The 27627-nt window shown below is 42.4% G+C and overlaps 1 protein-coding gene across 1 annotated transcript in view; it reads left to right on the plus strand.

Annotated features, from left to right (window-relative positions):
• Window positions 1-27627, plus strand: part of CFAP46 (cilia and flagella associated protein 46) — a 155736-nt gene that overhangs the window by 81784 nt on the left and 46325 nt on the right. Inside the window, exons 24-38 of the mRNA XM_060241376.1 lie at window positions 7833-8001; window positions 8369-8453; window positions 8540-8678; window positions 11798-11981; window positions 12265-12424; window positions 12774-12934; window positions 14345-14446; window positions 16558-16611; window positions 17580-17744; window positions 19197-19345; window positions 20793-20891; window positions 22985-23114; window positions 23396-23542; window positions 25793-25993; window positions 26554-26666. Coding sequence (XP_060097359.1) covers window positions 7833-8001; window positions 8369-8453; window positions 8540-8678; window positions 11798-11981; window positions 12265-12424; window positions 12774-12934; window positions 14345-14446; window positions 16558-16611; window positions 17580-17744; window positions 19197-19345; window positions 20793-20891; window positions 22985-23114; window positions 23396-23542; window positions 25793-25993; window positions 26554-26666 — 2058 coding nt within the window. The remainder of the gene's footprint in view (window positions 1-7832; window positions 8002-8368; window positions 8454-8539; window positions 8679-11797; window positions 11982-12264; window positions 12425-12773; window positions 12935-14344; window positions 14447-16557; window positions 16612-17579; window positions 17745-19196; window positions 19346-20792; window positions 20892-22984; window positions 23115-23395; window positions 23543-25792; window positions 25994-26553; window positions 26667-27627) is intronic.

Here is a 27627-nt window from a genome sequence, read left to right on the forward strand (position 1 = left end):
CTCAACCTCCAAACGGTCAGTCTCAGCCAGTCTGGATGAGGATGCCACACCGGACCCTGTAACAGCATGTCCGGGCAGATTGGCAGGTGAAGTGGCTCCACTATTGACATCTGTTGGATTGATGAGAACCAGTGACGTCGAGGCCACCAGGGAGCAACCAGGATGACCTTGGCCTTTAGCAGCCTGATCCTTCTGAGTAACCTCGGAATGATCGGGATTGGAGAAAAGGCATATAGAAGACCTTGCGGCCAGGGAGATGTTAACGCGTCCGTGGCCTCCGCTTGATAGTGGTAGTACCTCGTGTAGAATAGAGGAAGCTGGTGCTTCTGAAAGGACGCAAAGAGATTCAACACCGGCGGACCGAAGCGCTCCACTATCGTTAGGAAAAGCCTCTTGTTGAGAGACCACTCTCCCGATTGAATGCTCTCTCAGCTGAGCCAGTCCGCCTTGACATTGCAAGTCCCTTTGATATGTTCTGCTCTTATAGACTTCAAATGCGTCTCTGCCCATTCGAACAGCTTCCCGGCCTCCTTGTGAAGGGAACTCGACCTGGACCCCCCTTGATTGTTTAAGTAAGCCTTGGCTGCGATATTGTCCATTCGAACCAGGACATGCTTCCCGGTCACCTGGTCCTGAAAATATAGAAGAGCCAAGCGAATGGCCCGGAGTTCCAGAAGGTTGATCGGAAGGCTCGCCTCCTTGGTCGTCCACTGGCCCTGGGTAGGGATCTCGTTGAGGGTCGCCCCCCATCCTGATAGGCTGGCATCCGAGAACAGCTGTATTTCCTTCTCTACGAAGTATGTTCTCCCTTGACGCAGGTTGTGGTCTTTCATCCACCACAGGAGACTCTCCTTGACCGTCTTGGGGACTGTCAGAGACATGGGGCGCTTCTCCATGATCTGGGTCTGAAAAGGACGTAAAAACATCTGGAGCTGTCTGGTGTGAAAACGACCCCACTGAAGCGCCTCTAGATTTGAAATCAGAAGACCCATAAGTCTTGCCAGGGTCTGGAGAGACGACAATGGCTCCCGCACTATCTGACGCACCAACGTCTTGGTCCTCAGTATCTTGTCTCCTGGGAGAAAAACAGAGTTCAGGTTCGTGTTGATGACCATGCCCAGGTGTTGTAGCCTCTGGGATGGGCGTAAATGACTCTTGGGTACGTTGATTATGAACCCGTGTTGCTGAAGGCAGGATATGGTGTATAGAATGTCCTGCTCCGCACTCTTCCTTGACAAAGATCTTATCAGCAGGTCGTCGAGATAAGGGTGTACATGTATCCCTCTCTGCCTGAGGATTGCTATCAGGTTCACCAACACCTTGGTGAACACCCGTGGTGCCGTTGCAAGGCCAAATGGTAGGGCCCTGAATTGGTAGTGGGACCCGTTCACACAGAAGCGAAGAAACTTGCGATGTGCAGGGAGGATTGGAATGTGGAGATAGGCCTCTGTTAGGTCCAGAGATGACATGTAGTCCTGATGGTGCAGGGCTTCCGTTATTGATTTGATGGACTCCATCCTGAAGTGACGGAGCTTGATATGTCTGTTCAGGAATTTCAGGTCTAGAATTGCTCTCCAGTCCCCGTTTTTCTTGGGCACTGTAAAGAAGATGGAATAGACACCTTGACATCTCTGCAATGGAGGGACTGGCTCTATTGCTGCAATTTCCAGTAAGTGGTGAATTGCTTTGAGGGTGATGTCTCTTCGTTCTGGGTTTGAGCGAAGAGGAGACACAATGAAACGATCTCGAGGTGTTCTTTTGAACTCTATGGGGTAACCCCACGAAACAATTTCCAAATTCCAAGCATTGACCCTCGAGGCCGCCCACGTCTGCTGGAAGTCTAGCAGACGGCCCCCCACTGGGATAGAGTCCCAGTCATGCTTTGTTGGGCTTGGGTCCCTTCTCGAATTTGTCGGACCTATCGGGCTGATTCCTCTGGAACCGGGAGTTGGAGAAACCCTTTCGGAAACTCTGTTTGGGCTGTCCCCAGGTTGATCTTCTAAAGTCCTATTTTGGTTTGGAGAAGCTGGCGGAGGCACGAAAGGAACTAGACCCGAAGCCTCTTTTGTCGGAGCGTCTCAGATACTTGGGCATGGCCTTTTTCTTATCCCTTGTCTCCACCAGGATCTTATCCAGGGAGTCTCCAAATAGTTTTTCTCCTTGAAAAGTGTAGGCTGAAACAATAGACTTCGAATGAATGTCTGCCGGCCAGGCCCGGAGCCATAGACCCCTCCTCGCTACAATGTTTGATGCCATTGCTCTAGCGGAGAATGTAAGGGCATCCAGCGAGGCGTCCGCTGAGAATTCGGAAGCCCTAAGGAGTCTGTTGGTACCTTCCAGGACCCTTTTATCCGCGTCTGGCAATAGCTGAGTTAGCCATCTTATCCAGACGATCGCTGCTCTGGAGACTATAGAGTTGGCCGCAGCTGCCTTGATGGCCAGAGCCGTAGCTTCATGGCTCCTCTTCAAAGCCAGGTCTATCTTTTTGTCCCAGTTGTCTCGCACCGAGCCGTGGCCGTCCTCAGCTAACAGGCCGTGTGACTGCAAGGCCGTGATTGGGGCATCCACCAACGGTACCTGTAGCATATCGTTAGCAAAGGAAGGTAACTCATAGAGCTTCTTGATAGAATTGGGCACCTGCCTGTTGGCACTAGGTTCGGCCCATTCAGACTTTAACTGGCGCTTGAAGAACTCCGGAAAGGGGAAAACCTTGTCAGAGGATCTGAATCTGGGAAAGAACTCCGTGTTCCCCTTGGGTTTGTTTTTGGGGTTGGCTAGTGGGTAGGAAGGCTCCTGCTCCTCGGGGGATACTTGGAGGTCTAGGGCAGACAGCACTTTGGCCAAGAGAGGTTGGAACTCTTCTGCCTTGAAGAAGCGTGATGAGGGTTCCGGAACTGTAACGTCCTCTATCTCCTCATCAGATAAGAACTCGCCCTCCTCCCGATCTCCTCCATAGGAATCCTCAGAGTGAGCCTCAGAAAGGGATCTTTCGCTCTCCATCTGGTCACAGATCAGTTGTTTCTTTGAAGCCCTAAGGTGGCTGGAACTACCTCTGGGCCTCTTTGGAGAAGGGGACCTGGAGGAGGAGCTGGACCTGGGGGACCCAGGCCTCCTACGGCCAGATGCCCTGACTGCTGCCCCCACCGTCTGCCTTATGGACTCAAAAAATTCAGAAAGAAAAGAGGGTCCCATAAAGGGTACGTTACCCAAGCCCGTCTGGGGCTGGCAGGTCTGTGTGGCTTCCAGTGCAGGCTGGGCATCATCCACAATGAAGTCTCCCGCCTGGAGGTTGGCATCGGGACGTTCCTGCATCTGGAAGCTGCAGGGCTGCTGTCTGTCCCCATTTTGCGCCTTTTTGCGCTCCCCATGATGGCCGCCGGCGCTGGGGAAGAGCCCTGACGAGGAAGCCTCCTCCGTAGCTGGGGAAGACCGGCGCCGCCTGCGTTCGTCCTTTAAAGTCCTGCCCCTACAGGGCACGTTGCCGGTAGCCGAGGCAAGCCTAGAGGTCATGCCAGCTCCGGAGGCAGGTCTCTCGGTTCGGAGCCAGGCGGCAGGAACCGGGCCGTCGTCCATGAAGGCGTCTCTTGGCTGACGCGTCATTCTCCCTCTCCTCTGCTGCCACGGCTTGAGTTTAGCTTCGCGTCGCAACCGCGCCGCTCCTTGAAGCGTTGGTGGAAAGCGGGGGGGGGGAAGAAGGCAGAGGAGTCTGAGGGAGTCTGAAGGAAGGATGGAAAGGACAGAAAGGAGGCTGGAGGAGTTAGTTTTAGAAGGCAAAACAAAAGGGTAGGATAGGGAAGAGGAAGAAAAATATCTTTCTTTCTTTTCTTTTTTTTTAAAGAGATAGGAAAGTAATGAAAAGGATAGGAACCTAGCCTAAACGCTGCTACTCCCTGTCGAGGCAGGAAATAAACTGGAAGGAGGGTGGTTCCCACAGCCACAGGAAGGGGAAGTTTTTTAAGATTCCTGCCTCCCTGATTGGACGGTGGGAAACACCCTAGATGTCCTCCGCCTCTTAGGGAGAATATAAAATTTAAACAATGGAGATAAAATCAAAACGAAACCGAGATTACAGATGCATTCATACGTGATCAGATTTAAATTTAAGGATGTCAGCCAAAAATTTTGCCACAGCCTCGCTAACCTCCCACTCAGTATCATTCAATAAATAATAACAGGGTGGCAGAATAGACAAATCTGAGGAGAAAGTTTGCAAAATAAATCTTTACGGAGATTATGATAAATGAAACAATCAAGCAATATATGCTGAATTGAGTCAGGAATATTCGCTCCACAGGAACAGAGTCTGTCGCCTAAAGGGACTCAATGATATCTCCCTTGTAGAACTTTGGAGGGAAACACATTTAGTCTAGGCAACATAAATGCCCTGCGATGACTTGGAATTGTTAAGTCTAATAGATAACAGGGCATTTTGCCACAGAAAGCATAAAGACCTAAGGAGGCTGGAGAGCAAATATAAGGGTCTGTTGGGCGTAGTTTCGTTTCCTCCAACTATCTCAATTTAATACATCTGAAGATATATGACTCATCAGATGTAAAAAAAACATCAACCTCTATCCCCAACTGGTTAAGTCTGGACATAAGAACTGCTGACCAGGATGAGATATATGGGTCTCTTTTCAGACAATCAAGAAGGCTGTTAGGATCTGTTCTAAAGTGAATTTTGAGCCAGAATTTAAACACTGCAATCCAGGCTTTTGTCTCCATCAAAGACTGACCCACTTCAGAGCAGAGAGGACACACATTTTGGCATACCAAGAATTTGTCTAAAGAATGAGGCTTGAATGCCCTCCACTTTCCTGGTAATTGCTGAGATCCATATAGGGATACCATAGAGAATTTGGGCTAGCGTTTTAGTTTTGATGTGTTCTTTATCATCAGCCACTAATAAACAAGGAGCAAGATAGCTTAATAGACTGTACTAACTAAATATTGGGCCCCATTCATATGTTAAACTACCTGACTGAAACCAGCATCTGCTCTATGAGAGTTGGCAAGAAAAGATGAAGCTGTTGCTTGTGTGGGACCAGTGAGCTTAAGAGAATTCACAATATATATTGCAGTTGTGCATAAACAATCCCCAAAGATCTTGTTCTAGTTCATTTCATGAACAGATTTTAATTTCAAGTTAATTTAATTTCAAGTCATACCCCCTCTCCTCTGCATCAGATTCTACCGCTTAAATTTTCCAGTTCTTATAAATGATGTGGAGTTTAATGATAGTTATTTTTAGCATATAATGATAAAGATTCGAGTTATTCTATATTACAATAAGAAATTGACTAGTATCTTTAAAATTGGATGCAGTGGATTTTTGCAACTGGTATGGTGTATGCACCAACTGTCAGTCAAAGTTGTGGGGTTTTTTGTAAGAAAGTCTTTAAAGTGTTAATGGGTCTCCAACAGAGTTATAAACACTTTATATAACAAGAACTCTAAACGTGAATAGATTTAATGAAAGTAAGTAAAAAAAATTCCCAGAATCTTAACATCCATGATACATCTGGAGATACAAAGTTTTCTTTACCACACAAAATATTAATAATGTATTCAATTGGTTTTATTTTTCGCTGGTATAGCTGAAAAAAATTAAAAGTTCATTTAAGAAGCCCATAACATATGCGGAGCATAGATTATCTTTATAACAGAAACATAATAGTTACTAGACAGAAATTTTAGGGAATAAACAATTTAATACTACTATATTAAATGAAAATGTGAACAAGACATGTGGATCTTCTTTAGAGACAAGAACACATCAGAAGTTTTTAAAGCCATAGTTTGGGAAGCTAGCAAAGCAAATACAGAAGGAGTCAGATTGTTTTTATTCCTGCATTTTAGAGGAGATGGAGAGAGACAGGAGATAATAGAATACTAAATAGTACATTGGAACATAAATGAAACAGGAAATTGAAAATTTGAAGCAGATGCTAGATTTGAAAGATATCTGTTCAGCTTATAAAAACATACATTTTGTGAAGCAAGACAATTTTGGTCAGAGCTAATAAAAAAAAGCCAAAATGCTAGTTTACAAATGGCAGACACACAAAAACCATAATTCATTTATCCCATAAGACCATGGAATGAATATGTGCCTTTGAGAATTCTGAAACATTGGTTCACTGAAAGATATACTGGCACTTTGTGTAGATCTGAGCAACCAAATAAAAAATAATAATTTTTAATTGAAATGACTTAATTTACTAAGATGCTTAAAAATGTTCTAGGTAAACCTTTATAAATAAAGAAGTGGCATTGAAAGTAATTAGCAGATTAAAGAGAAGCAAAAGGCCCAAATGGCTTGAACTCATTATAAAACTTTTGAAATACTAGTAGAACCTTTAGAAGATGCAAATAATAACATTGGAATATAATGAGATTATATTCCAGCCATGGAACAATGTAAATATCTCAGTAACTGTTGAATTTAGTAAGGGTTGTGCCTTAGTAAGGACTCATTTCATTGCTGAAAATGAACTGTATCAATGTAAGTGGCAACACTGCACATACTGCTTCATAACCCTCACTAAGCAGCATTTCTGTATGATAGCTGTATCTGAAGAAGTGAACAGTGACTCACGAAAGCTCATCCTCTACTAAAATTTTGTTAGTATTTAAGGTGCTACTGGACTCTTACTCTTTTCTACTGCTACAGACAGACTATCATGACCTTGGAGAATATATGGTAGAGTATAAGAAATCAGTGCAAAAATAGTTAATTCAGATATTTTACTTGCACACTTGGGTTCTACAGCCCCATCTGTTCAGCTGGCTGACAGTGGTTGGGTGAAGGAGGCTTGGAGTGGAAAGTAGGGTTGCCAACTCTAGGCTAGGAAATTCCTGGAAATTTAGGAGTCTGGAGAGGGCAGGGTTTGGGGAGGGGAGGCACATTACCATGGTATGATGCAATAAAGTCTACCCTCCAAATCAGCCATTTTCTTCAGGGGAACTAGTCTCTGTCATCTGGAGAGCTTTTGTAATTCTCTGAGATCTCCAGGCCTGTCTGGAGGTTGGCAACTGTAGCAGAAAGCTGCTCTTACATGCATTCCTCCCCAAGCTCCTCCTCAACAGCTGAACTGCTTTTCCCTGCTGACTGGGGGAGCTAGGAGCAGAAAGGGCCGTAAAATACCTTTTGCTCTGAAGTGCTTCTGGCCAGGTTACTACTACTATATACTTGCGAGGAGGGGTGGGGGGCTTCTGTTATGTTGTCCAGAGTTGCAGAGATATTGTATGTTTCTACATTTTTTTTAAAAAGCCTTTTATTTAGGGGAATTTTACTGAAAACCTGAAGATTCCCATCTTCATTTTTGATTTAAAGTGACAATTGCTAATTATTGGATTAATATAGAACATATTGCAACAACTATTAACCTACTAATGTATGTCGGCAATCTGTATTATAGTAAAGGAAATTTCATATATGTATGCACAGATTATCTTTAATTATTACTATATTAATTATTGCTTTATTACTATATTATCTGTAATTATTACTATAGGGAATTGTTTTAGAAAAAATCCCCAGGGGTTTTGATAACATTGAGTCCCTTCCCAATTGCAACATTTTTCTATATGGATGGATGGATGGATGGATGGATGGATGGATGGATGGATGGATGGATGGATGGATGGAACAGAAACACATATATATTTTTATCTAAAGAAAAAAAGGTCAAACCCCCAGGAAATGTGATACCTATTTTAGTGAGGATGCACAGAGAGAATAGTAGATTTGTTTCACTGTAATAATAGCAAACATCTACTATATGCAACAAGCATATGTTTATTGTGGGTTTTTTTTTTCTCTTTCCAAGTTATGCAGCAGCAGTAGGGAATCTTGCTCTTGCAATGATAGCAAGTAGACATTTCTGGAATGCATGTTTACCTTTCATTGGCTCTCCAATAGACAGACAACAGCTTAAAAATCCCACTGAAATCATTCTCAAAAACATCATTAAAGCAGCAGAAGCCAAAAACAAGCAGGTAATAAATAACCACATCTAATAGCTAGGCTTGTTTGTTCCTACAGCATGCAAACAATCATTTGAACTTGAAATAGAAACCTAAAGACCAGGTATTAGCTAGTTAATCATATTAATATATGAAATCTGCTAAGAGGGTCTGAATTTGTTTCTAGGGTGGGATTTATTTTCCTTAAAATATAAATAATGCAATTCTGCCCTTCCATATCTCAATTCCTTGGCCTGCAGTCCTTCAAACCTCCCTTGTCTTCTATTAGTAGGGTTGAACTTCTCCTATGTTTGGGTTCACTGAAAGGTGTCATTTCTAGCTAATCACTTTTTCCTATTAAAAGTCATGAACCTTTTTTTCATCTCCACCCTTTATTTAGGGAAGGGAACGTTTGGTATATTTACATCAGTGGCCTACAGCTGAATTTCAAAGCAGCAGTTTGTCCGATGGGCATTTTTATCCAGGTATGTCATTTTGATAATGACAATTTTTTAGCAAACTGACTGTATTGATTTCATAACATTAAATATTGTTTTATTGTATTTTCCAGGTGCAGATGAGGATTTGACACTGAGAACATTTTTGTATATATTATTATTCCAAGTGTATGCTGATAAAAATGATTGGGAAGCAGGCCTTAAAGTGTTAGATGAAGCCGTTCAGATTATCCCTCGAAGTAAACACAGACTGTAAGTGGTTTGGATTGCTTTTGGTTTTTTATACACAGTGGCTGAGCTTGTCATGCAGTGCAATTGTATCTATGTTTATTCAGGAATAATTCTCATGATGCTGAATTGTGCTTACAGTTGGTTAAGTGTACATAGTATTGTACCCTTAGACTCCACAGGAATGATTAAAAAAATTGCTGTATTTAGAGGCCTGCTTCACCCTTTCAGAGAGAGAACTGTTTTATGTACCTGCTTCTCTATTGGTTATGTTTCCATTGGAAGGAGAGAAATCCCAGTGTTCTACACAGTGTACCTTGAATCTAGAGCTACACAGGAAAGAACTGCAGTGTGAGTGTAGTGGGATTTTAAAGGGATAAATTAAAAGCTTTCCATATCTTTTTGGCTTTGTGGATAAGCTACAAATATAGGAAACTGCCTTAAATCATCACACTGTATATCTTGACCAGTAGATAGATCCAGGTGGGCAGCTGTGTTAGAACAAAAGCAATAGAACAAAGTTGGAGTCCAGTAGCACCTTTAAGACCAACAAAGTGTTGTTGAGAATGTAAGCTTTTGTGTGCATGCACACTTTGTCTGATGAAGTGTGCATGCACATGAAATCTTACATTCTCAATAAAACGTTGTTGGTCTTACAGGTGCTACTGGACTCCAACTTTGTTATCTTAACCAGTATTACCTGAGACAATTGAAATGAATATTGCAGGTATTACAGGTATTAAACCTAAACCTTTTTAAAACAAGCACATGATTTACCACGGAGCTATGGCAACTGCCCAAGAGCAAGTGTACACTGAACAGAGATTTGAACTCTGCACTCTCAAATTCCAAGGCTGTTGGCTTACCCATTGTGCCATCCAGGTCCCTGGTGGTTCTTTTCATTATTATTTTTTTACCCTGAGATATTGAATTGCCTGTTAAATTGTGTTCATAACCTCCAATCTGGAGATTATGAAAGCATGGGTTGGTGTGGCCAGCAGAATCAAGGATGGTATCAAGTTTTCTAATTAGTTGCAATTAATAAAAGGTGACTTTGGCTACACATCAATCTGCTGTTCAAAGAGCAAAGCAGACTCCACTAGCACTTCAAAATCTTTCAAACAACCTGATAAAGTCAACTTAATTCTACCCAGAATCAGCAAATCTGACACTCCCCAGTACACCTGCTTTCCTTCCCAACATCACTCTGTCTTTTATGGATTCAATTTTGTAGGCCTGGAAATGGGCTCTGTGCAATGTCTTTTCAAATTTGCTTCAGGTCTTTCATTACCATCACTCAAGCTGTCTCTCAACCTGTTTCAAATCTGCAAACTCTGTTTTTACCACAGAGCTGATGTTGTTCAGTGAATGGGAAGAGGGCACTGGGAAGCAATCCTGCCTATAGCTGCAGCAGCCTGCCATTCCAGGCTTTCACTAAGGACTCAATAGAGTTGGTGTTAAGAATCCCAAAATCCCATAGAGGCCATAAATCCCAGGATGCTCGAGACAAAGCAATCTAACCCAGGTCATCAATAGATAGTTATCTGTCCGCAACAAATGTCAAATTCCAGACCTATCAGCAGATCACCATTCTCCTGTTCAGTGTAGAACAGTAAATTCAACACATGCCCTTTTCACGCATAGAACCCAGTGCAGCCCGGAGTGTCCTGAGCATGATCAGACAAGGTAGACTGAACGTGGATGTTGAAGCTTCCCAGAACAATCAGCCTGGGGATAACCAACTCCAGGTTTGAGTCCATCTCCATCTTAAATGTCAGAAGACCTATATAATACATTGATTCTTGAAGGGAAGAGAGAGCTCATGAAATGAATTGGTATTCCCCATGTTCTCCTCTAAGGAGCCCCTTCAACTCTCTGAAAATCCTCCATTCAAAGTTAGGGAGTCCCTGTAGACAAGATGCATTGCAGTATGAGAGGCAAACGGTAATGAGACTGTAACGCCTTCTACATGGGGCTGCCCTTGACTCAAATCTGGAAGCTTCAACTAGTGCAGAAAGTAGCGGCCAAGTTGTTATTGGAGCTGCCTGTTTGGGTGCACATTCAACCTGCGCTGCAAACACTGCAATGGATACCTATGACATTCCGGATTCACTTCATGGTGCTGGTTTTAACCTTTAAAATCCTATATAGCCTGGTGCGTGCTTACCTTCGAGGCCGCCTTTCCCCATATGTACCCCAGCGGGCACCACACTCAGGCTCTCAAAATCTTTTAACGATCCTTGGGCCAAAAGAAGCACGGTTAGTCACCACCAGGGCCAGGGCTTTTTTTGTGTTGGCCCCCACATGGTGGAATGCCCTTCTGGAAGAAATTAGAGCCCTTCAGGACCTTGTACAGTTCTGCAGGGCCTGCAAGACTGAACTCTTTCGGCTTGCATTTAACACCTGAGGAAGGCAACCGCTACATTATAATATCCATACCATAGCTCTGAGAGCCTGACCAGCACTATGATAACAACATCTGAGTGGCAACATAATAGCAGTAATAATGTCAGCAACATGTGAGTGCCAATGCAACAATAGAAGTGATGGTAAACGAATCCTGGATGACTAGCCTATAGTTCTGTAAATTGATATATTATTGTTTTATTATATTGTCTTGTTTTTAAGTTGAATTGTTGATTTTAAAATGTTGTTAGCTGCCCTGAGCCTGTAAGGGAAGGGCGGGATACAAATCTAATGAAATAAATAAATAAATAGTGTCCTGGCCCCTCTGGTGGACCTCCTGATGGCACCACTGTTGGACTGGATGGGCCATTGACCTTATCCAACATGGCTTCTCTTATTTTCTTATGGTGGGTTCTGTTTACAATTACTCCCCACTCCTCAGCTGAAGATTTTTTGGGTTGCCAGTGGTATGCTGGAAGAAGAGAATGGCAAAGAAGATCCACGCCACCAACTCTTTTCATTACCATAGGATCAACCCATTGATTTGCCTTACTCATTTACGTTTGAAGTTTGATACAGATTTGATTACTGTCATGTCTATAGCACAGAGACAATGACTTCTGATTCCAAAACGTTTCTATAGCTTAGATGTATTGAGTTCTGTTTCCAGCGTATCTTTATATGAATTCATGTTAAATGACTTGTAAACGTCATATAACTCTTTTTTTTTCCTCTAGTCCAATTTTTAAACATATGTTATTGGTGAAGGCCAGACTTGGACGTAACTATATAATGGAAATTCAGAAATTCAAGGATGAAAGTGAGGACTACTTATCCTATATGTGGCGTCGTTTGGCACTAGTATCATCAGACCTTGCAGAACAGTTGTCCTGTTACCAAAACGCAATTGAAGTTTTACAGGTTCGTATCTGTCCTCATTTTAAAGTTAATGTTGGTTGAACACACTTCCAAATCAGTCCAAGTTCATGCTGAATTTTGGCTCATGGTTTAATGCCTTAGTGACAAAATATGGCTTGCTTCAAAAATGGAAGTCTTTCATTTGAAAGCCATGTGCAAGGAAAGGAGAGCACAATACTAAGTATTCCACATGCTCATTCATGTAGAGACAAACCATGGTTCACTGTAGTGTCTAAAGTGGTTAATAGCAACTTGTCTAATAATGCATTCACTATCATTTTTATAGAAAAAAGAATTTGAATTAAAGAAAGTTGATAATTTACTAGAATTTGCAGAATGGCTGTACTGTAACCAGTTTCCTCTTAATGAAGCCATTAAGTGTGTGGATTGGGCAATAAGTATTTTGCTGCATCTGAAACCTGTCACAAAGACACTTGATGATGAAGGTATGTGTTGAAATAACCCCCCAAAAGTTAATGATTTCATAGTTGGGTTTCTATCTATTATCTTCTGTTATTTTTATGACTTTTGCAGTAAGAATTATGCAGATGTCTATTTAAGGTGACTGCGGCTTTTTTGGCATGGTGCCACTACTGTCTTGAATTGGTTTTCTGCTTGTTAGTCCTCTCCTGAGCGGTATTTTCTTCTCATTTTCATTTGAAAAAATATTTTGATATTAAATTATGGAATCTTTTGAGACAGATGTCAGAATGCTATTGCACTGTTGTCGCTTTTTAAATGGGGAACGAATACTTAACAACCTCCCTTCCCCATGTATTATCATTTTTTCCCTAGATACAAGCAACGAAATTACAGTTGGAGATTTTAAAAACATAAAACAGTTAGAAGCTTTACTTAGAGCTCATACATTAAAGGCTGTCATTTCTGGCCATGATTCGCCTTCTCATGAGCAGCACTGTTTGATGGCATACACTTTCGTGGTTCGCATATGGCAGGTGAGGTGATAATAGACCAAGGGATGGGGGGAACCAGACAAACTGGTCTGCTTAGGTGGGAATAGACAATAGGGCAGGTTGGAGAGGGCAGAGAAAAATTAAGGAATTCACCTGGCTCAGAATACAATTGCAATTACTTGAAGTGATACAGATTGACACACCCATTTGAATGTAAATTCAGTTTTTTTAAACTCAGATGGATCTTACCATTTACAAATCTCTGAAGCTTGGGTTGGTTCTCTTTACTAGTGTTATCTTATTTTCTGATTTTAACTGTGATACTTGAGCTGCTGAAGTATATGATTTAAGGATTACGGTATGTTTTGTGTATTTTGTTTCTACAATCAGTTTTCATGCCCCCTGGTGTGCAGGGTCCATGAGGGGGCAATCCTCTCTCCGATGTTGCTTAATATCTATATGCACACCTTAACCCAGCTGCTGTGGAGTTTCAGGCTGAGTTGTCATCAGTATGCAGATGACACCCGGCTGTATCTGTTGATGGATGACCAGCAGGATACTGCCCCAGAAACTGTGGTTGGTTAAAATAAATAAATAATGAAACAGAATCGGCTGAGACTGAAACCATCCAAGATGGAGGTTTTATGACTGGGTCGGTGGGGACTCAGGACAGCCAACTCCCAGCTCTCAATGATGCTCCTGTAACACCAGTGCCAACTGTCAGGAGCCTGGGTGTGCTTCTGGATACTTCCTTATCTATGGAGGCCCAGATCACAACTCAGACTGGCATTCTCCAACTGTGCCAGGTCAGGCAACTGGCCCCTCTCCTGTCTTGTACCAACCTTGCCACAGTAATCCATGCAACGGTCACTTCCAGGTTAGACTACTGCAACTTGCTCTATGTAAGGCTACCCTTGAGACTGACCCAGAAATTACAACTGGTCTAGAATGCAGTGCCGTAGGCTCTAACTGACCCCACAGATGGTGCCTATCCAACCAGTGCTTTGCTACTTGCACTGGCTCCAGGTTGAGTGCCAGATCAGGTTTAAAGGTTTGGTATTAATCTTTAAGGCCCTAATCAGTCTGGGACTAGCATATCTGTGGGACTGCCTCTCCTGGGGAGAAAAATCTTCTGGTGATTCCTGGCCCAAAAGATGTCTGACTGTCCAAACCACGGCCTTTTTGGTTCTGGAACTGGCCTGGTGGAACTCTCTGCCAAATGATATCTGAGCACTGTGGGATCTAATAGCCTGGCCTCGTCCTTCTTTCCTCACCAATGGAGTATGATAATAACCAATTTAAAATGCAATCTGAAATAGGATAATAATTGTGGTTTTATCAAACTGATTGTGTAGCTTTTATCAGAATGCTTTATTGAGATGCTGTTCACCACCCTGAGCCCTGTACACAGGGGAGAGTGGTCTATAAATATATTTTGTTGTTGTTGTTTAGGTTGTATTGTCTTCAGCAGGGTCTGTTTTGAAGGCATCAGGCAAAGCCTCCCCACCACAAGCAGTGACTCCCAAAAAACAAGGAAAAAAGGATACAAAACGAGTAAGATGCTCAATATCCAAAGCTTACTTTTTTTGTTTATTGAAGCCCTTCATATCTCACTTTTCTTTGTACTGCTTATGCATTTTATTTTAATTTTTTAATTTTTTTTTAATGCTCTATATCGCCCAGAGCCCTGCAGTAGCAGGGAATGGGCAACCCGTAAGTTTAAATAAATAAATAAAGTTGGTCTGAAGCAGCAGAACAAAGTTTGGGACCAGAAGCACCATTAAGACCAACAACATTTAATTGAGGGTATAAGCTTTTGTGTGCTCACACACTTCTTCAGTTACCTGCTTCATGTGCTTATTATTATTTTTTTGGCAGCTAATGAACAATTTAAGCAACCATCCTTGTAATAGACTCTACAGAATCACCACAGAAAGATCCTGTCTCTGGTCTTCACTCACTCCCAGAGCAGTGCATCCAGATATTCTTAGTCGTCAGTTAAATCATTTCTTTGCCACCTTTAATTCTTTTTCTCAAGATGGTTTTCAACTTTTTTTTTTAAAAAAAGTAAAATCACAAAACCTATTATAATTAAACAAGTGAAACAGCAAAATCAAGGAGAAAATTGAACAACCATGGGCATATGTTATGAGAGACTTAATTAATACTCTGGGCAAATAAAACTCAGTAGAGAAGAGCCCATCTGAATCTCTCTCAAGAGAGTATTCCATAGCTGGGTCCCACCACAGAAAGGGCCTTTCTTTGGTGCCTGTCCACCTGATTTCTTTGGGAAGGCAGGGGTACACAGAAAAGAGCATCTGAAGACTATCTTAAAGGTTGGGTTACTTTACATGGGATTAGACAATGTTTTAAGTAGCTAGCTCTTTGGACATAAGTGAAAATCATGAGAAGCAGTTTTGTGAAATGTCGGACTAAAATTGGCAAATTCAAAATTAAAACTTCTAATCAGCATGAAGCTCGTTAAATGACCTTGGGGTAGTCATTATGGGCAGCTCAGCGTAACCTAACTCATTGTGTTGCAGAAATAAAGGACCAAGGGGAGAACCATGTGCTCTCCCTTGAACTTTTTAGAGAAAATGCAGCTTTAAAGATGAGATTAGATAAGTAGATACAGGAGTAGATGATCTTTCAGATCACCCAGAAAAACAAGCCACATAGGCTTTGATAGGTCAAAACTATGACTTTTAATTGTGCTCAGAAACATATATAAGAACTTGTAAAGATTCTTTCAATTCTGTGTTTCATATGGTCGTTTACTCTGGTAATGAGATATGAAAGTGTGAGGCTTTGATTAATCTCTGTAACGCTTCTCTTTTAATCCCTATTACAATTATGTATCCCAATGCTGTAAAAGATTTCCGTATTTTGGAAACTGATAATCAGCAGCACAAAAAGCTGACGTTGGGAAAGTGGGTCCCAGACTCACAGTAATTCTCCTTCGGATTGCACCATCAAAAGCACCTACTGTGTTCCCATTCCCATCAGTGCTGTCAGTCCCCTGCTGTCTTGAAAGTTGTTTCATTGATAACATTTGTCTAATAATAACGGATGGTTGGGGTTGAGGAATACAACTCAGTTTTTCAGCTTGGCTTCTATGGTGTTATTTGCTCCTGTCTGCTTTGCCCACTGAATGGAATTTGTAGCAAGAGAAGGAGGAAGTAAAAGTACAAGGAACTGTCGGACAGTAAAATAAAGTAGCATTCTTTCATCTCCATTTTGGGAAGTGATGGCAAGTTGCAACAGCTGAAGGTAGTCATCCTGTGTGCTTAGTTACTTGGGAAAATGCCCTGCTGGAAACTGTAGAATGTCATTCAGATACATCTGGGTAAGAGCAGGCTTTGAGATTTTCAAACTTGTGAAAAGTGGATGGGAGTATTTGCTGCATTATGTGACCGACCCCTGTGCCAGATGCCTCCTTGGCAACTGACCAGCTGTTGGCTTAGAAGAAGAGAGATTTTAAATGGCCAAAGTGAGCAAGGCCATATGTCTCTGGAGTTTTAGTTAAATCACATAGTAGATGTGGAATTTCAAACATAGAGGCATCTCTGTGTTAAAATACTGTATTTATAGCAACATTTCAATGGACAAAAATGTACCAATGTTTTTCTTTTTTAATAAACCTTTTTGGGTTTTTTTCCTAAAAGAATTCATCAACAAGCCCTCCTAGAAAAGAGAAACTCTCTAAAGATGCCAAACAGGTACATTTGTGTGTGGGGGGGGGGGGGGGGTTCCGATATAGTGTTTTAAGTTGTTATTTTTCATAAAAATTCAACAGACTTCCTTTGGAGCCAGTGGACATTATATACTTGAACTTCCAAAAAGCTTTTCGACAAGGTACTTCAACAAAGCATAAGTTTAGCAGTCACAGGATAAGAGGACGAGTTTTGTGGATTAAAAATTGATAGGAGGACTGGAAATGGAGAGTAGGAGTAAATGGACATGGAAAGAAGTGAGCAGTAGGGTCTCAGGATCACATTATGAATTTATTTAAAACATTACTATGCCACCTTACCACTTAAATAGGTTCCCCAAGGTGGATTGGTGTTGAGACCAGTGCTATTTTATTTGTTCATAAATGACTTAAATTTAGAGATAAGCAATGTAGTAGCCAAGTTTGCAGCAGCCAAAGAGCTGCAGGAGGATTTCTCTAAATTGGGTGAATGGGCAACAACATGGCAAAGTGAAGTTTATTATTGGCATGTGTAAGGTGATGCACACTGGAACAAAAAAAATCATAACTTTAAATATATGCTGACAGGGTCTGAACTGATTGAGATTGAGATTGAAAGAGAGCTTGGGGTTGTAGTGGAAAGCTCAAGGAATAGGCAAAAAGAAATCTTTACTCAATGAGTAATTAATTGTGGAATTCACTGCTGGTGGACATAGAGATGGCCATGAGCACTGATGATTTAAAAGGGAGTTAGACAGATCATAGACTTATCAGTGACTCATCTATGGTGGCCAAAGGGAGTCTTCGTATATGAACACAACAGTATTCTGAATAAGAGCACTAGGAGGCATAATCAGGGGAAAGCCTCTCTGTCCTGTTCATTGGCCCCTCAAGGCAGCTATTTTGCTGTGTGAAACAAGATGCTGAACTATATGGTCTGATCTAGTAGGGCTCGTCTTATGTTCTTATATTCATTATAAATTGTTTTATTTGTAGGCACAATCAGTTGCAAAAGAGAAGCCTAAACGGAAAGGACCAATAGAAGCCTTACCAGCAAGTGTGGAGGAATGGGCTAGCTATGACTGTCCGGATGAAATCAGGGATTCTTTTAAACAGGACTCAAGTATCTTTGCTCTGAGCATCTGCAACATTGTAGCTCCTGTAGGTAAAATTTTCAAAATGATACTTTTAAAGGTTAAAACTAGCATTTTCATCAAGCCTTCTCAGGGCTAACTAGATGCTACAACGCATGCAAGTCCACAACAGAGATTCTCAGCCATACCTCAGCTGCAAGTTCACAGTGGAGCCCCTCCTCTCCCTGAGCTGCAGCACCCATCTGAATCAGGCCTACACAATGCTTTTAAATAGAGTTTCTATTGAAAACTCACCTTGCAATATGGCTGTGAGTCCTCATGGCAGACTCGAATACATTGTGAAGTGCAATTTGGGTATCAGTTTATATAATTTCAAGGGATTTCTGGTGGGAGGAAGCAGAAAGTCATGGATCCTTTATGTCTCTTGATAAGCTTGTCACAGGAGGATCACCATTATGTTGGCTCACATATCAGTCACCTCCTTGTCCTTTGGGGGAGTGACACTACAACTGAGTACAAACATAACTGGAAACAGGAACTACAGGCTTATACCACTGTTTTCCATTCTGGAGTGAACCCAGTTTCCTCTTATCTTCATAATATAAAAAACATTAATCAGTTATTCATATGTCGGTAAATGTACCTATCATGTCCTTTCATCTAACCTGTGTGAGGACTATTCATCTTTTTTTTGGAATGTAGCAAGTATGTTCCTTCAATTAATGTTTGTTCATTGGCATATTTAAAAACACTATCACTTTTTAAAAAGAAGAAAAACTGCACAGGAGTAGAGGCTCTATGATAATGTCATCTCCCTCCCCCAATATACATGTTGAAAACTTCACGTCTTGTTGAATTTTAGGTTGTCATAGAGGATTATATTTAATTCTCTTCTTATCCAGTATCTGGGTTGCAACAAAGATATTCAAAATATGGAGCACTGCAGCCAAACTACATATTAGAAACACAATAATAGCAGGGATCGGGCAATTCATAAATTCAATGAAAATAACAACAACAATTCCCAGTGGGAACTTGATATAGGTTAAAAGAACTTCAGGAGAGAGTAAATTAGAATTGTTAGAAGAAATAACTGCTTAACCCTTCTCATTTCTACTATTTCTCTTTTCCACATCATGCATACCCTGGATAGTCCCCCCCCCCCACCCCAGATACTTAGCTTCGCAAAAATATGATTGGTTGTCCATGGGATAGAAAACAATGTGGATGGTAAATTGGAGCTGAGAAGTAACAGGCATGACATTTGGTTAAGTTGTGTCCTCTCCCTTCCACTTCTCCATGTTAAATTACTTTCTCCTGAATTACCTACACAAAGCAACTAGTGAGAATTTGTTACATGTGTTTGAATGGAATGTGTAGCTTGGCCCTTAAATTAAAAATTCAAGAAGTTTGTTGGTTCAGCATTGTTGAGAACACTTTCAAAGTCCTTTTAACAAAAAGCTGAAAACTGACAAACTGAGAAAGAAAAATTGACTGCTATTCTTCTTTTACATTTTAGACACGTTCCTTATATTACCTAGACCTGTTATTTAAGGAGCTACAGACAATTTTGTGTATTCACTTAACCCTTCCGGTTCTCCATCTGGCTGAGGTGATTGCTCATGATGTCATAGAATGCAAAAGTCTATCAGATCTCTACCATCTTCGGTTTGTATCCATTGCTTTGGAGTTACTATGAGACATCTATTTACTTTCTTTTCTTACGTTCCATAAACTTATCTTTGAACTGGTACCCTTATATGCTTTAGTTAGTGTTTAAACAACTTCCATAGATTTTACATCAGCAGAATATACTTATATTCTTTCCCATGCCAAAAATTACACGTAAGAAGAATGTATAAATAGGTGTTCACGTACAAGGTATGGATGAATATAGTGTGGATATTATGTTGATTCTAACTGTACTGATATGTTTGTCATTAATAGATCTACATATTTGTTTGTTTAATTTGTTTACCAAATTTATACCCCACCTGGGGAAAGAATTCCAGAGTTAAGTGTCATGACCAGGAAGGCCCTCTTCCAGGCTTCTTCCTGTCTAATCTCAGAAGCAGGGTTTCAAAAGGTGGCCATAGTGGCCCATTAGGTTTGTAGGGGAGTAGATGGTCCTTCAGGTATTCTGGTCCCAAACCATATAGGATTTTGATAGTCAGTGCTGGCACCTTGAATTGTGCCTAGAAATAGGTTAGGAGCCGGTGTAGATGACACACTCCGGATAACATCCTTGCTGTAACATTTTGCACCAATTTAAGTTTCTGACCACTTTTTAAGGGTAGTCCCACATAGAATATATTTTGGTAATCTAATCTACACATAACCAGGGTACCTAGATATAGGTTAGGAGCCGGTGTAGATGACACACTCCGGTTAACATCCTTGCTGTAACATTTTGCACCAATTTAAGTTTCTGACCACTTTTTAAGAGTAGTCCCACATAGAATATATTTTGGTAATCTAATCTACACATAACCAGGGTATGTAGTTTAGTAGCCAGATCTTTTCTACCCAGGGAAGGCTGAAGCTCACTAACCAGCTGTGGCTGATAAAAGGCACTTTTGGCTACAGTTGCCACCAGCTAATCCAGCGGTAATAGGGTTGCCAAGTTCCCTGCATCCCAGAGTGGGGGACTTACATGCACGTGCAATGTGATAACTTCACCCAGAAGTAATGTCATCACACCAGCGATGTTGTGCGCGGCCACTCTAGGCATTTCCGGGTAAACTCTATGGTTTTCCTGGACGCTCTAGCCATTTGGGAGGGAGAAATTCTATAGGTTTCCCTCCCAAATGGCTAGAGCGTCTTTCCCGGAAATGCCTAGAGCAGCTGCATGCGGCATCGCTGGCATGATGATGTCACTTCCGAGTGACATCACACTGGTGACGTGGGGGAGGTTCCCCCCGCCAGTGCGATGTGGGCCGATGAGTTGGGAACCTCTCGAGTGGGGAAACCCCTGCCCAGAATGGGGGCTTGGCAACCCAAAGCAGTAGGCCTGGGCTCAAGAGCACCCCAAAATTTATATTATTCCCATGTAACAATTTTAGACAGTGCTTGCATTTTCTACAGCAGTGAAGAATTATGTCTTTTCTTTCCCCAGAATTGCTATTGTATGTTCAGAATTAAAATTGTGTCAAGCATCAACTTATCATGAGAAGGCAGTAGGTGAAGTATTCATCAGTGAAGTAGAACAAGGAAGGTATGCTGTTTTATAGCAAAATAATTATTCCATAAACTATTTACACATTGTGTGTCCAAAGCAGGCTGCACAAGGGCTGCAGGTGCAACACTCTTTCCAAAACTCTTACTAGTTAGCTTTTTGGCTAGGAAGGTGGAGCAAGAAAAGTCTACAGGTTGGATCTCATATAAGATTTTTATATGTGCAGCAGTCCATGCACAAGCAGAAATACTAAAATTATTCCTCTCTGTCTCTTCATGCAAAGTGAAAGCAATTGTATCCCCACAACATTTTCTATGGTGTGCAAGGCATAGCATAAGGCAGTGGTGGCCAGACTGTGACTCTAGAGCCACATGTGGCCCTTTCACATATATTGTGTAGCTCTCAAAAGCCCCCACTGTCCCATTGGCTGGCTTGGAGAAGGCATTTCTCTCTTTAAATCACTTCTCCAAGCCAAATCAGCTGGTGACTTGGAGAATGCCTTTAAAGTCAAAGTTACTTTCTTTCTACCTCCCCCTCTGCATTTATTTTCCTTCCTGCCTGCCTGTTCTCAAGCATCTGATGTTTATTCTATGCAGCACTTGCATTAGGCAAGTTTGGCCACCCTTGCCTTAAGGTATCATCAATATATCTTACTCTCATGTGGCTAAATCTGTGGATAACTAAATCCAGAGAATGAAGCCATGAAGAGGCAACACAGATCTTTCTACAAACTTGAAAAATGCCCCAGGTTTGCACAAAACCCTGAAATCTTGGGAAAAATAAATAGGAGGTTCAGATCCCAGCCCCCATATTAGAAACGGCATAACTTAGTCAGACCAAGTTGGTTGCTACTGTTCAACAGCAGCTGTTTCATGAAAGCCAGCAAAACCAATAGAGACCCATGTTCAAATCCTTACTCTGCTATGAAAGGTCATTGGGCCAGTTACACATTCTCAGTCTTATTTATCTCACAGGGTTATTGTGAGGATAAAATGGAGAAAAGATGAATGATATAAGCTGCTTTGGGTACTTGTTATGGAGATAGGTGGAGTATAATGAAGACCATTTTCGCACACAGCTCACCTCGCAGCCACAATCCTGTTCCCTCCGCAGCGTCTGGTTGGATTTCCCACCATCTGCGCCGAAGTTACAGGAAGTGCTGCAGCTTTTGCCGCGGCTATGCAAAAGCCGCGGCACTTCCTGTAACTCCGGTGCAGATGGTGGGAAATCCAATAGACGCTGCGGAGGGAACAGGATTGTGACTACGAGGTAAGCTGTGTGCGAAAACGGTTGAAGAAAATAAACAATATAGCCGAATATAAGGGCAATAAAAAGTAGGTTGGTTGGTGGATGGGAAGAAGAGAAGGAAGCAAGGAAAGGTGAGAGTATAGTGGTTTCCAAGAGGAGAGAAAGAGGCAATAGTTGGGGAAATAATGTACACCTCCACAAGTCCTTGCAGGTTCCTCACTGCACAACTGGGCCGTTGCTTTCCTGGGTAGAGGCTTTCAGTTGGAAGGAAAGAGGTAAACCTGAAGACAGGAGGGCAGGTAATGATAGATTTATCAGTGGCTGGAAAGGAGAGAAGGAAGCAGGGAAATGGGAGAGGCTATAGTGGCTTTTATGGAAGGGAAAAGAATAATGGGGGCGGGGAAATGAGGTGTCCTCTGCAAGTCCTTGTCATACAGTTCCAAAAACTAATTAAATTAAATCATGCAAATCATTTGTTGTACATTCTGTTGCTCCATATGCACATTGTTATTTTGTGAAAAATTATATTGAAGCCTTGTGTGCTGATGCAGCCATTGTACTACTGTTTGCACAAGTGAGACTGCACTAATTGCATCTCCCTTTCTGCTCACCCATCACTGGAACCAAAATTGGATAAACCTTTCTGAAAGAAATCCATGACAAAAGCCCTCTTTTGGATCAGAAAGGAAAATTGTACATGCAGAACCTATTTCCATATAACTGCTGTTTGTTCTACTGCCTGCTAACATAACTGCATCCAAGAGATGTTCATGCACATTACCAGAACACAAGCATAAAGCTGTTTAGCATGTTCATTCATTCCTTCAATGATAGTTTCTATAAAATGTGCTGATCCATTTTTTCCTTTTTTCCCCTGACTTCAGGTTCAGGCATGAAATCGCACTGAAAAAGGAGAAAGAAATGCAGACTAAGCAGGCAGAAAATAAATTATTTGACTGCGCACAGCCAGGTGATATGGGTCAATGTAAAAAAATAGTTACTGCAAAAGAGCAGGTAATTTGCTTCTATCTGCCATATCCACAGTAGTGAAAATTTTAAACAATTTTCAGTCTCTAAATCTTGATGGCTTTTAAGGAACAAGGTTAATGATGCCAATTATGCTTGGCAAATTATGTGTGACTCCCATCTTCTTCTTGGTACTGAACTGATGACCTATAATAGTTGGTATTTAATCATAACCTTAAAATTCTAATTAATGACCTGTGCAACGCTTGAATTTCTTTCTTTTTTAAAGAAAAAGCTAAGAGTAGTTCTTGAGATGAATTCTTTTACAGATCTTGGAAGTAAATAGTGTGACTGGCAAAGGCATAAGTGGCCTTTCCTTTCCATACTTGTGGATGGACAAAGCTGAAGTCCTAATCCAACTGTGTTTATATCAGCCAGCAAGACTTTTGCTTTCAGAAGCACACCAAGCAATCCAGGTAACTCAAATGTTTCAGGAAAGAGTTTGTTTGAGCCAGTTTGATGTAGTCGTTAAGTACACGGACTCTAAACTGGGAGAATCGGGTTTGAGTCCCCACTGCTCCTTCACATGCAGCCAGCTGGGTGACCTTGGGTCAGTCCCAGTTTTTTCAGAGCTGTCCTCTCAAGAGCAATTCTCTGAGAGCTCTTTCAGCTCAATCTACCTCACAGGGTGTCTGTTGTGGGGAGAGGAAAGGAAGGGGACAGTAAGCTGCTCTGAGACGCTGAAATTCCAATTGAAGGATGGAATATAAATCCAATCTCTTCCCTCGTGGTTTCTTGCTCTTCAAAAAAAAAGAGCAAGAAACCATGAGGGAAATTGGAGGGAACTGCAGATCAAAATGTGCCCATTTGGCAACTGATGGGGAATTGATCACTTGAGCTGGGAAAAGCAGAAGCGTGGGGGTGGAGCAACTGCTAGTGAAAAATCAGTTATCGTGTCTGACAAGCAGATTATGTGTGGACACTAAACTCACTTGGCTTAAAGCAAGCATTTACTTCACTCTGCTGCTGGATTGTGGTATTTATGGTGAATTGGGGATGCTTTAATAATGCTTCCTGCTCTAAAAAAACTTGCTTGTGTGGTGAAGACCAACACCATGTTTTGTATTGTCCAATGTATGAAAACTAGAACTATCAGCCCTTTCCTTTGAGAGAATACAGGGGTGAGCATCTTTTGTGCTGAGTGATAATGATAGGTGCATTACCTTAAAGATTCTTCAATTTGCTGTACACGTTGCCCAGGTTAGGAAATATTTTGTAGATGTTCATTTGGTAAATTGCAAGAGTGATGGCTAGCATGGGCCAGAGGCTCAGCCAAGGCTTACCTTCACCGGGATTGCAGTGCAGAAGGTGGGGGAGGTCGGATGGAGGCAGGTCCAGCGATGTTGTACCTTCCGGCAGAGTGGGTGTCACGCTCTGGGTACCTCTCCCGGTCTCCCGGCGCTGCCGTCGCCCCTCCTGGGCACTCTGGGGCGTTCCCCGGAGGTCTCAAAAACAGGGGTGGGAGCCAGGTTACTTCACCGCAGGCCCCCATTCCCCTCCTGGCTGTGCTGCAGCTCCTGTCCCTCTCTCTCGCGAGGCAGCCTCAATAAGCACCGGCCAGCTTCCTCCCCGACCTCCTCCTTCCCTCCCTTTATCCCCCCGTCTCAGTCCTCCCCCCTCCTGGGTTCTGCCCCTCTCTGGCTCCTCCCCCCCTTCAAAGCCCCAGACGCCCGGGAGAGGCGAGCAGGGGCTGGGCTGCCTGGGCGTGCCTCGGGCGTCTCGGACTTCTGCAGCGTGCTGGGGTGTGGCGTCTCTCGCGACCACGGGTCAGGCGGCTCTCCTCCTCTCTGCCCAGCGCTGGGCTCAGCTTCTCCCTCCTGCTCCCCGACGTCTCGCTCTGGCCAGGCTCCTCGGACCCGGAGACGGGCGCGGTGGCTGAGAGGCGCTGTTCAGGCGGCTGTTGGCACTCCGTCAGCCCAGGTGAGGGGTGGGGCCGCCGCGGGGGCTTGGGAAGGTGTGGGAGGCTCTCGGGGCGGCAGCGGGGGCCGGGAGTGGCTGGCAGGCGCCGGGGGGTCCCCCTTGCGTAGTCCTCGCCCGGGCTGGGCGGGACAGTGGGGCAGGGGTGGGGTGGTTCTCTACTGCCCACTTTGCCAGGCTGAGAGTTGCAGCATGGGGGCAGGGGACGGGCCCATGGCAGCTATATGAAAAAGCTTGTACTGGGCTCCAGTTTCTTTGTTTTCAGCTCACTGTCTGCACAGGTGGGGGCTGCTGGCTAGCTTTCACCTTCAGGTGGCAGGGGGACCAGATGGAGGCCTGCACTCACATGTGTCCTGGTATCCTGTCACTCCATGGGAGATCTCCCAACAAGCAGGCTGGGGGAAGAGGTCCATCAGGCAGTAATCGAGTTGCCTGATGCTTGGATCTGTCTCTGTGCTGCACTATTGCTCCTCTGTTTGTGTTAATAAATAAGCTGTGGCCACATTTTCCAAAAAACAGATTGTGTGTGTGTTTAATTCCTTCCAGCACCTTCCCCTCTACCCCTTTCTGAACCCCACAATATGCATATTACCATTTTCTTGATATATATCCTTAATGGCATTTGTCTCATTATGCAATATTTTGATGTCTGTAGCCATACAATAATGCTAGACTGAATTTAAAAGTAAGTGCATGAATGTAAGAGCTAGGCTTCTGACTTTGTTTTAAATTATCTTTCCCCCACCTAGGAAATGAATAACCCATGTGCTATATCACGGTGCCTTTATCTTCTAGCTATGTTAGCTAACTTGGAGAAGAACCATGGGCAATCAAAAGCACTGCTTGAGAAGGCACAGATGATAGGAGGAAATGAGCATTTCTGGTACAATAGCACCTTGTGTTTCACGGATGCAATTTTAGGGGAAGATAAGGAAAGAAAAGAGAAAATGGTAAAGTAGTACTCATTATATTTGCCTCATTGAAGCATATAGAGATGATGAAGTATATGTAGATTGTATAGTCTGCAGCAGTATGGGATTCATATTTTTCATCTAGGCTAGTATGTATAGTTTTCCCACCTACAACACATATTATTTACAAAACTATATCCAATGTGTCCAGTGTTTTTTCATAAGATAAGGTCCAGCTTAAAACAGTGTTTTGAATACTGGGTTTATGGAAACAACAGTGACACTGTTTTTAGATTATGAAAACTGATTCATTCAAGAAGATTATGAAAATAAGATTTATTCAACATCACACTTGTGCAGTTTTTCTGGCTTGTTGTTGTATCAGGAAAAAAGATTCATTGCTTACAATTTTGTTTTTTGATATTGTTCTGATATGCATTTTTAAGGTTCACAGGATCCTCCTTTTTCAGCTATGTTTAATTAAGGCACACCCATTTCTACATTGAGGAAGCCTTTAATGAAATCTCATGTTTTCATTATGTCTGTTTGTTCTGAAATGACATTAAAGCACTTTTTTTAATTTTATATTTTTTCCAAAGATGCAATCTTGCCAACTTTTGCAAAAAACTGTAAATGTCATGAGACCATTATTAGTGGAGAGACCTAACAGAGCATCTATTGTAGGTATAATAATTGCACATCTAGAAGCCAGGTAATCAATTATGTATTAAAATGATTATTGTGTTTGTATCCGTATGTTAATAGTGAGAATACACTTCATTTATTCTCACTTTCAATCAAGTTCAATCCTGACTTAGAATTCCAGTTTATGGGTAAACCCCAATTTGTTCAAGTACCCAAATTTGGACATTACAATAAACTATAGTTAAATCAAAGACTTAATGAAACAGGGAATCTTCAATAGTGGATTTGCATGTATGGTTTTGGATTCCATGTAAGACTTCTGTATGTGCAGCAGGCTTGTGTCAGCAGAAGTAATAAAATTCCTCCTCACTATCTACTTGTGCAAAGTGAAAGTTGCTCCCAAGAATAATTAGGCATATTTATTTAAAGTATTTCTAACCCACTTAATCTCTCAAAGGACTTTTTGCCATGAGCAACTTGTAATGTGTCTGAATTATATCATCTGTTAACTAATTCTGTGAACTATCTCACTGTGTGTGTTAAGTGCTGCAAAGTTGCTTCCTTATGGTGACGCTATAAAACATCATATCACTATATGGGGCCAAAATATTCGGAATACTGGTATTCAGAATAGCCGTATATACCAGAGATATAAAGCTTTCCACTGAAATCAAAGGCAAAATAGGGTATATTGGAAGCTGCCTGGAGGGGAGGGGGTTTGAGGGAGAGCCCCCAAATTTGCAGGGGACCTACAGGAGACTCTCCCCTACGAACCCCCCAAGTCCCAAAAAGAGTGGGCCAGGGGTTCCCATTCCAGGGGCACCCAAAGAGGGTGCACCTATCCCACCATTATACCCTATGGGCCATTGAAAATGGCAACATAGGTCATAATCAGAGGCTACTGGGGGGCAGGGGGTTTGAGGGAGAGCCCCCAAAACTGCATGGAACCCACAGGGGACTCTCCCCTACAAAATCCCCAAGTCCCAAAGAGATTGGGCCAGGGTGTCCCTGTCTTTGGGCTCCCCAAA

The sequence above is a fragment of the Heteronotia binoei genome, chromosome 6 (assembly GCF_032191835.1).
Source record: "Heteronotia binoei isolate CCM8104 ecotype False Entrance Well chromosome 6, APGP_CSIRO_Hbin_v1, whole genome shotgun sequence".
Taxonomy (NCBI): domain Eukaryota; kingdom Metazoa; phylum Chordata; class Lepidosauria; order Squamata; family Gekkonidae; genus Heteronotia; species Heteronotia binoei.